The following is a 10,585-nucleotide window of genomic DNA, read 5'->3' as shown; positions in this document are numbered from 1 at the left end:
TTCACAGTCCAGGGGAATTTCTAGCAAGTTACTGGTCCTTTTGTTTAAGGAATCAACCTAAAGATTGCTTGGAGAATATAAAACCACAAAATAATTGTGAGACTGAGGAAAACAAGTGTTAGTTCTTCCTCCACTTTTGTTTACAGAGTTAGTTTCTAGGTATTTTATGGAGATTTGGATTAATCAGATCAGTCATAACCTATCGAGTTCTGTATAAGATTTCAAAAATAGGTTACTCACTTTACTCATTTTTCTGAATTAGGCTTTTGTTTTGTTTTCCCCTACTGTCTGTTGTTACTCCATAACTAATAAAATTAGCAGTGTTTTTAATATTTTAATTAACTTTAAAAAAGCCTTTCTTCCCCATTGTAACTGTGTTTGTAGTATTTCAGAATATTTAAGGACAGAAGGGACCGTGATGAACATTTAATTTTATTTTTGTAGTTCTATTGTTCCTTAACAAAAATGTACTGCAAAGAATAATGTGCAAAATTGGAAAAGAGGGCCCTGCTGTGCAAAACCACTCTAAAACTGTTTAAGTAGTCAGAGGCTTTCACGGTAAATTATATGATGATTCTACAAGTTTTCTTTGTAAGAAGCACCATTCTCTGTTCAGAGGCTGTATTATAATGTTCATGTCAACAATGATGTATATGTGTAGAATTACGATTGCCACCAGTCCTTGGGTGCAGACACTGGTGCTGGCAGTGCATGTAATTCTAAAGAACAAGCGCTTCTCTGGAAGAATTACCTTCTCAAGAAAGCAAACCACCTAAGTTTTGAATTTTCCTTTTCTTTAGTTGTAAAGCTAGTACTACCTTCCTTCCCCTGTCCCTAAGCTAATGCTAGATTTTGCTAAAGTCTATTCTGTTTCATAATGGGTTTGTGTATATGTTACTTTAAAATATTATTTGCTTGCTGTCCATCTGCCTGTTGGCAATATTTTATGTTCACTTATGATGTTTGCAACTTTTTTTTCTACACAGCAAACTTTGCCTGAACTGGTTTGCATTTCTTGATGTGGGTAACTCTATGCTGTTATACCTAAGATTTGGGCGTAGGTGTAGGGAGGAAGAGATGGAGAACAGAGAAGGTGCTAGGCTTGATATTAAAGATAAGTGTTCTTTCTTTTTTTTAAGTTCTGCTTTTGTGCTTCTCATGGACACAGTACACCGCACTCCATGGTGTACTCCACTGATGCCCAAGCTTGTTCCAGCCTGAGCTGGTCCATCTGCCTCCGCACTCTATTCAGTAATGCTGCCTCATTAATAACCCCAGAGCCTTGGTCAGGGTTATTCACTCGGGCAAAACACCATGCTGATCCAGCTCTGTAACTTCCAATTTTGCCACTGGTTCAGGCTCCACACCCCATCATGCAGTGGCCATACGTGCTGTGTGATACTATGTACAAGATGTAAGCCTCCTGTACAGTAACCTAGGTACCTGTAAGTTAGATTCTTTGCTTCCTGCAGCGTTGTGGGGATAAGATCACTAATGTGTATGCAGTAATGTACTTCATTGGAAGTCCTATTTACTTTTTCAGAAAGTAATTATTGTAGTGGATTTCTCAGGCTTCGTGAGACAAAACTGTTGGTCACTTTTCACATAGGTTTGGAGGGATATTCTCTGTATTTGGTCACATCTTTCTATATAATGGAAGGATAGCTAAGATGTCCCTTGGTCACTAGACTTCATTGTTAAATGGTTATGTGCTGCCTTAGGCTGGTATTTGAAGTGCCGTGTTTTGAGGTTAGTGTTTTTTGGACCTACAGATATGTAGGCAATTGAAGGATCAGGACTCTAAACTGCTACTGTGTTCTGAGATTGAAACTTGCTGGTATGTAACTCTTCCCCACCATAAAATAAGTTAGATTACTACTGTTATTTCTGTAATGACCAGTACTTTACTCAATGTATAATTTTAAATCCAATCATAGTCAAACCCCCCTTGTAGCTTACTTCTGTTCACGGGGTAAAGTGTGAGGGGTTTGTTGGTTTTAATACAGACCCAAATTCTAATTAATATTTGTGTGTCCCAAACATGTTGTTCTGATTAGAGGCTCTTTGCCTAGGCATTTGTGTAGCCTGCCCTGTTTGAAACCCTGCCTTTTTCTGACTTCACTTCCTGAATCCGTTGACAACACTCACAGCCAAACAAAATACATGTTCACAATGCTGTTATTTGCAAAATATTCCCTTGTGAGTACAGCTGGGGCAACAAAAAGAGAGTTTCTCTGTATCTCGGAGAGAACTGACTATTCCTTATAAAAGTAAGGCACATAGTCCATTAGGCAATTTTAATCTTGGCAGTTAAGTAAGTGTTAAAACTTTGCATTTCACCACATACAAATGCACTCACATTTTTCATTACAGTTGCGCGTATTGATCACTGAGTGATCTGGTAACATACTCAGATTGCTGAATTTTCATCTATGCTGAAGTGAACCAGATAGCAACAGGCTCACAGCCCACCACACTGTTTACAAAACAGATGGAGGTAGCAGGAATATAAACTTACTTTGCCCTGTCTTAGGCCTGATCATCAAACGAGACGTGAGACCAAAGAAAGGGTTCACCTAAATTGCTTCTCCTCTCCTTGTGAAACTTTGTAACTGGCACTAAAACCCACCTTGCTTGACAGTAAATTCTCTGACTGGACACGAGTACCTCCTGAACTGGACCAAGTCAAGTAACTTGTGTCACAGAAACCAACCCACCAGATGATGCCCGCTTAACAAGTAGTGCTATTCCTCAGTGACTTTTTAGCCTGAACTACAGAATGTCGAACTTGAGAGAGAAAACACATAACTGCAATGCTAAATGTCTGTGTGTGCGTATTAGGATAGGGTGGAGCAGACTGTCATTCAGCTGTATTTAATTAACATAGTATTTTATATAATGTATTTATTTTTTACGTAATTAGGTGATTAAGCAAAATGCTTGCTAGTAACATCTATTCCATAACCCAGCACTGTTGAGAGTTAAACATGCACCTTTGCAGGTAATTAATCTCCTTGCCCTGCTTATTTTGCTAGTTGGCACTTGCTAAATCCCTGTAAAACCACACCCAGCAGTGCTGTGTATTATCCCTCTGCTGTCTATTCCTACATATGGTCAAAATCAACTTACCTTCCGGGTTGCTGACATCAGCAAAATGTACTCTTGGCAAACTACAGTATCCTCCTAGTAACCCTTTGTTTGGTTGGTGTTGTTACAATTGTATTCCTCTGACAGCAGCAAACACCACCTAAACAGTGCCTACCTTGACACTTGGATTATGATGTGGAAGGGGATTACGTTTTAAACGTTAGAACGACCCCTCGTGTGATAAAATGTATATAAGGGGAGGGGATTTAGAGGAGAAATACTTCCATGCTTCCTGTAAGGAACTGACCCACATTAGTTGCAAGTTTCAGGATAGGATCTTGGTAACAGTGTATCTATCCAATTATCTAGTCATTTTGTGACTTGACCTTAAACAAGACTGTCACTCCAATTAAAATTATGCTTATTCCTATTTTAAGGAAAAAAAGAAATTTTTAAGACTGCCTGCTCTGAAAAGTTAGTATTCACTAATAATGAATTTCTAATGTTTTCTGGCTGTCTTTTATAGTATCTATCTTCTCTTAGCTGTTTGGCTCTAAATGGCAAGCAGGAAAACATCTGGTCTCCCTTCAAATACATGCTTATTGAACTAGATTAATTAGGTACAGTACTGAAAATCATGGTAGAATTGTTTCTCCCCCACTGCCCTGAGTTAAGTAGCATGTTTCTAAGGTGTGTATTTGTATTGCCTTTGTACTAAAAATCAAGATTATCTTATTAAAAAAAAAAAATACATGGGAAGCACCAGAGAAGTTGCTATTTTCAGCAAGTTGCTGAAACAAGCAACAGGAGCTGCTGTTTTTCAGCAAGTTGCTCTTTTCATTTCCCGCTAGGTTCAGTTTTCCCAGCTTTTCTATTGCTAAAAAGTTTAGAACCCACAATAACACCCAAAAGAGAAGTGATTTAAAGGTAGGGAGAGGGTTATAAAATTATTTTACTGTTGACAGCAGCATTGTCATAAGTATTAAAAACAAGGATCACCTCCTTTCTGGGAAGGAACATAGGAATAAAGGTAAATGTTTCTATTTTTGAAGCATACAGCCTATTTTATTGGGGCTGGGGTGGGGTTTTTTTGTTTGTTTGTTTTTGAAGTACAACTGCTTGCCTTACCTTCTTGAGGGCTTTAATAAAAAGCACATCAGATCAAGTAGCCAGTTGCTCCAGTTATAGAGCTATTTCATACACTGTTTTTCTACCCCTCCACAACTTGCTTGAAGTTAGCCGATTAAACTGGGCCGCTAGAATATGGCAAGCAAGCTAGTCAGGTTATGACCGGGAACTACAACTTCAGGACAACTCCAAAAATTGTATTAGTTGAGCGATCAGGATCTAGCTTCTCCCTCTCCTCACACATTCCTTAGGACATGCCTATCATTACAGAGTAAGTTTAACATAATCCCTACTCTTCAGAGTTCACCACAAAGGGCACTAGCAAAAAAAAAAAAAAAAAGTGTGAGGGGGAAATGCATTTTAATGATTTTATTTTTCTTAAATATAATAGAACCATCTAGAATTTTTCCAGAAACAGAAACATTAAAAAATTATACTTTATTACAAATGGTAAACTCAGAGTGCTAAAAAAAAAGCCTCTTATTTACAAACAATACTGGGCAGTGCCCAAATAAACAACATAAAAATAACTTACAAAGTCATGAAGTAGTTTATTGACATTAATCAACTTTCATAAAATAAAATAAAAAAGATATGTACATACACAATTTACTTGAAGGCAGGCAGAATAGTTCTTTTTTGTTTATCAGCCTCCCACAAACCTCCCTCCCACTTTTTTTTTTCTTAAGGAATACTACATAAAGCAATCTACAGTTTCTATTGCAGTTTAACCTTTAATACTGAATGATCATCGAATGTTAGGTCCATGCAGGTCTTGGTCAATGTTAAACGAAGATCTGACATCTGATCTGAGCAGGAACAGCACTTCTCGGAGTGGTGCCGGCCGCTTCACTAACTCAAGCTGAAGGCTTGCCAGTCTTTCCACACATGCGCTTTGCAGAGCACAGGCAGGACTCAGCCTTTCAGCTTTTCCCATTAGCTTTATGCATCTACCACTTTTGGTTTTCTGTTTTAGTTATACCACGATATCACAGTTCTCATTTAAGACAGTCTCTTCAAAACGTTTGCAACTGTTGTGTTAGCATTAGCTGGCACCCGCTGTTGACATGGTTCATGACCTTCTGCTTAAGCTGTGCAACCTGTTCTCTGAGCATGTTGGCAGTGGATGCCAGCTCTGAGTTCTGGGCTTTCAAAGTTTTCACTTTTTCTTCCAACCTGGCAATCCTTTCCAACTTCCTTTTCCGGCATTTGGATGCTGCGATTCTGTTTCTCATGCGTTTTCTCTCGGCTTTGATTCTCTCCTGCGACTCCATGTCAATAGGGGACAGGGGAGGAGTTTCCCCTGGCATTTCAGGTACAGTCTGAGGCTCTTCTTTCAAAGCCTGAAGCCTGGGATGCTGCACCGGCATCTGGGGGTTTATGTGATGCTGAGGTGCGTAGCCCATGTTGTTTGTGTTGTAGTTAGGTGCGGAGTTGAGCGCGTTGGGGTTGAAGTTGCTGAGATTAGCGTACACCGGGGGCTCACTGTGCAAATTTGTATTGAAGCTACTGTTGCCGGCCATGGAGGACACAGGTGCCATGCCGCTGTTCACAGGTTGAGCGGCGGAGGTCACGCTGGGCATGGTGTTCTGGTTGTGCAGTTCCGCCAAGGCTCTCACAAAGCCTTCCGCGAACCCCTCTTGCTCGTCGGTAACGTTTTTGGGGCAGAGGAACTGCGTCGGGGTCGGCGTGGTGGTGATTAACCCGTTGCTGGACTGGATGATGAGCCGCTCCAGTTCAGGCGAGGCCAGTTTCAGGAGCCCCACGTCGGGGGAGGTGAGGATGTCGGCGTTCTTGTTCCTCAGGTGCGGCTTCAGGTTGCTGGATGGGTCGGACAGGTTCAGCGTCATGTTCTGCTTCAGCACTTTGGCGTTATTATATCCATACCCGCCGCTCTCCGGCGGCACGAAGCTGGCGTTCAGAGCATCCTCGTAGAAAGTAGGCTCCATCTTTGCACTCATAGAACAGAGTCCGCGGAGTGGCGCCGGGAGCTGCGGCAGCGCGGAGAAGCTGCCCGGCCGCCGCTTGCGCCCCGCTGCGCTCGGCCGCCCCAAGCCTCCCGGCCGCGCGGGGAGGGGAAGGAGGAGGCAGAGCCTTACTGCGCCGGGGCAAGGAGGGTCCTCCCGGCGCGGGCCGGGCCCGCCGTGCCTGGCGCCGCCGCGCTGAGAGCCCGCCTGGCCTGGCCCGCGGGGCTGCCGTGGGGCGCCTCGCCGCCCTCCTGCTGCTGCTGCCGCCGCCGCGGGGCCGCCGCGCTGCTCCGCCGGCACAAGTTGCCGCGAGTACTTTTTTCCCCGCCTTCCTGCGCGCCCTGCCCGGCTCCGCTGCTGTGCTGGCCGTGCAGTGCCTGCTCCGCTCGCCTCCCCCCGGCGGCCGAAGTCGCGCTGCCGCCTGCCTGCCTGCCCGCCCCGCGCTCTGAGCCCGCTCCCGGCGTGGAGCCCTTCACTTATCAGCGACCGGGAGCCCGCTAAAAATAGCCCATGATGTCACCCCGCGGGCTCCCCATTGGCTGCCGCCGCCTCTCCCGGGGGAGGCGGGCCGCTGGCCCGGCCCGGTGCATATCAGCCGGTCGCCATGGCCACCCCGCCCCTAGAAGCTTCTTAGCGCCGGCGCGGGGCCTTGTGGGATGAGGTAATGCTGGCGGCGGCTCGGGGCATTGTGGGCTGACGTCTTGTTTTTGAATATCTGGTTACCGCGTCCAGAGCGCGAGCGGGGTTGGCCACTGCCGGCGCCTCCTTAACGGCCACGTACCAACCGCCCGCCGGAGGGGCCGCCCGCTGCTCGGCCCCCGCCCGCCGCTGCCGCTCCCTGCCTGCTTTCGCCGCCGTTTGTTTATTTGTTTGTCGGCCGTTCCCTGCGGCGGAGTGGAGCCGGCAGGTTTCGGCCTGTTGGTTTGCTTGTGTGTGTTCCCCACCAGCTCCCCCCCACACTCCCGCCGCCGGTGGTACGGCCCTTCAGGTGGCGCTTCGGGGGAGGCCTCACGTGATTTCCCCTCCTCGTCGCCGTCCCGCCGCCCGTGCGGCTTCCAGGCAGGGCCGGGGGTGGTGCTCTGGCCGCGGCGGGGCCGGGGCGGGCACCAACCGCCGCGGGGCGGCCCCCGCCTACGCGCCCGCGGTGCTCCCCGCTGAGGGGGCCCAGCGTTTCCCCGCCCCGCCGGCCGGGCGTGCCTGGGGCTGGCGGCGGCTGAGGCTTCGCCCTTGCCTGCCTTCTAGACGCGCCCGGCGGCTCTCAGGGGAGCCCCGCCGGCCGGGAAGGGCGGCCCGGGCTCCTAGAGCTCCGCCAACGCCGCTGGCCGGGCGGAGGGCGCTGAGCCGCGCTGCTGTGGGGCAGAGGACGGCCCTGTGCCCCCCCCCCCCCCTTCCCAACGGGACAGCTGGGGTTGGGTGATAGGTGTCTCGTCCGGTACCGCCCGGCCGCGGTGGGGGTGTCCGCGGGGGCACGGCTGTGCCATTAGCTCGGAGATGGCAATTCTCGGTCTCAAAAACATTCCAGGAGAACAGAGCCGGGGAAATGAACCCTGACAGGAAAAAGTCTGGTTCCAGATGGGCTTCTCTAAACTCGTCCTCCAAGGGGAGGGGACAGCGGCGGCCTAATTTTAGAAAGAGTGCCCTAGTATTACTGTGGAAGTACGGGTTAGTGGGGAGGGAAAATAAAAGCTGGAGTTGAAGGATCCTGTTCGAGGAGAAAAGTCTGTGCTGGCATGTTCACCTCGGAGCAACAGATGGGTGACCTGTGGTTTGCTGTAATGTTGTGCTGAGCGTGGCGTGCATCGGCATGGCACAGCCCTAGTGAAAAGCTGTGCCCTACTGCTGGGGGTTGTTATTCTTACCTTCCCCCTCCTCACCGAGCCCCACACACCCCCTTCTCTGGGAGGTGTGCATATTGATGCTGACAGGCAGCTACCTCTAGAATAAAGTGCAGCAGCTATTCAAGGCCAGGCGGTGACAATACGGGGTAGGACAAGGACTGAAGGTGGACTGCTGTATCCCTCTATATGCCTGCAATGCGAAGCTGTTACCTGCTGTTGTAGGATGGTCCAGCTTTTTATGTCAGTGAAGAACTTGGTCTACCTGGTTCAATCACTTTTTGATATGTGAAGCTGACAAACTTACGTCTAAGTTTCAAAATGCACTTTCAAATTCTGCAGTGCTATTTTTTCCTAGACATAATGACATAATTATCAGTTACGGTATAGGAAGCAACAATGAAGCAAACAGAAATGCAAGCAGCTGTGAAAGAAAAGTGAAGGTCTGGCTCCCCTGTTTGTAGTTGTTGATAATTTTGCTTTTCTTCTTCTCTGTTTTCTGGTGTGCCCACCTGACTTCATTCGACCACATGGTGGGCACTAGTGCTGCTTTGTATGCTAACTGGAATTATGCAAATAATATATACACTTCTTTCTAAGTTTGTGTGAAGTCCATGACATGAAATACAAAGTTTTGCCTGGGAAAGTGGGGGCTTGCTGTGTGCTGTTGGCATACACGCAGCCTTGACATTGGCAGTGCCTGTCTGTGTTGCAGGTAACTCGAACTACTCGGCTGCCACTGTAGCTTCAGCTGCAAATAGTTTAGTCAAACAGCAGTAAGTTATTGCATATGCATAAGAAAATCTTTGAAATTCATTAATGCAGTGAATGCTAGAAGTTGTTTAACTCCTTTTTAATCTTTACATGTAAGATAAATAGAGGCCAGCAACTGACTCTTCTGGCAGAAGAGCCAAGGGGCATCAAATAGAACTGGCACGTTCAGAGTAAACCAGAGAAATGTCTTCACAGAATTGTAGTTAAGCTGTGGAACTCCTTGGCAAGAGCACTGTGTGGACTGAGGAATTTTAAAGTGATTAGATGAAGGCAGTGCATCTTTGACTCTGGAAATCCCAAAGGTACTAATGGCTTGTGCCTGGGAGAGCATCCTGAGGCAAAATGGCTGTGTGCGTGCCCTGGTTTTGTGTGCCTCTCCAGGTATCCCGCTCTTAGCTCCTGTTAGAGATAGGGTATCTAGTCAGACCTGATGTGGCGGTCCTTGCTGCCTTAACAATCCCCAGAGATAGTCCATAAATGATCTGTCTCTGTTGTGTCAGCGTGCAGTTTTGATGTTTGTAAAGGGCTTGTCTATGCAAGGAAGAAATTCTGGAGAAATGTAAGACGTGAATTTTAAGTAGTTTGCTGTGCGGAAGTTTTTATTGTGAAATAATTATTTTTAAGTTAAGCTAAAAAAATGTATGTTTTTTCTTTTCAGATCCTGTTATGTAGGAAACCATGCAAATAATTTGTTTTAGTCAGTTTTCTGTATAGACAAATAACACTAATTAAGTTTGTTCTCATTAATTGCTGACATATTTTATTTGTTAGAGTTTTGTTTCTTTGTTTTATCTTTTTGGGGTTTTTTTTGTGTGTTTCTTTAGTCCTAGAAAGCCAAGTTCAGACTACAAGGAACATAGCCAGTATAGCTTTAACCACTCTATTTAATATGTATTTGTATAACCTGAAAAACTGTGCCTTTATCGTCTGTCCAGTTCAGCCCCACTATATCAATGAAAGTTTTTCATTAGCTTCAGTGAGTGTTTGATCGGGCTGGAGGGATTCATTTAAAGTAATTTAATTTTTTTATTTATTTTAATCCTCCACTCATTTTAGTTTTCTACTTCCTTCCTCTTACAGATTCAGGACTAGACATTCCAGTTTGCTGGAGACATGTTGCTACTGAGGCCTGTAGCTATGGGGGACACCCACCCGTCAGTCCACTCATTATGGTAATTGCTACTCACTTAGAGGTTATTTGGTCGAGGCTGGCAATACACAGTCAAGCTGGTCATAAAGGTTGTGCATAGTAGGAGAGCTCTGAAATCAAAGACAAATGCTCTTTGCTGCTCCCAGGGGATTTTCTGCCTAATTCGGGACTGACTGGTGAGCAGGCGCTTGCAGAGGTCTCAGCTTAGATTTCAGCCGAGTGCCCCAAGATCACCACCTGAGACTCACTGAGTGCTGCAGATCAGAAGTGGGGCCCATGAATAGAGAGACAGTGATCCTTCGTGGCCGTTAGCCAAGAAGCTGGGAATTTTGGTGACTATGCCCTGATTTATTAAGCAGCTATTACTTTAGGGCTATTTTTTTTTTTTACCCCTTTGCTGACATCCTTAAGTAAATATTCCTTTAGTAGTATGAAAGAACACTTACCAACCCATTTATAAACCATAGCCATTTACATGTCTCAATAAACTGACTTGTGGGTAGGGATTGGAAATGAACTATATATCTCTCTTGCTGTGAGGGGCAGATGCGTTGAGCAGCAGTAATGCAGATTTTGATTTATAAAGTTCTCTAATCAATCAATACAAGACTGACTGAGGCAATCAGATAATCTGAATAATTAAA

The 10,585-nt window shown here is 45.9% G+C and overlaps 2 protein-coding genes across 4 annotated transcripts in view; one reads left to right on the top strand and one right to left on the bottom strand.

The window, feature by feature from the left end:
• Window positions 1-10,585, top strand: part of FGGY (FGGY carbohydrate kinase domain containing) — a 325,564-nt gene that overhangs the window by 20,925 nt on the left and 294,054 nt on the right. The window contains exons 1-2 of one of the 3 annotated variants that reach the window (XM_080406370.1): window positions 6,890-9,093; window positions 9,872-9,963. The exons of 1 other annotated variant lie outside the window; for it this stretch is intronic. The gene's annotated coding sequence lies outside the window, so the exon portion shown is untranslated. Of the gene's footprint in view, window positions 1-6,889; window positions 9,964-10,585 lie in introns of those variants that run through there. One more of the 3 variants, XM_080406375.1, reaches the window with a different exon arrangement.
• JUN (Jun proto-oncogene, AP-1 transcription factor subunit) lies at window positions 4,570-6,625 on the bottom strand. Its single transcript, XM_080406424.1, has one exon. It carries the CDS (start codon window positions 6,174-6,176, stop codon window positions 5,232-5,234), a length of 945 nt encoding a protein of 314 aa, XP_080262550.1. The 5' UTR covers window positions 6,177-6,625; the 3' UTR covers window positions 4,570-5,231.

This window comes from Falco punctatus, assembly GCF_963210335.1.
Source record: "Falco punctatus genome assembly, chromosome: 11".
Lineage (NCBI taxonomy): Eukaryota > Metazoa > Chordata > Aves > Falconiformes > Falconidae > Falco > Falco punctatus.
This window is presented reverse-complemented; position numbering and strand designations above follow the sequence as displayed.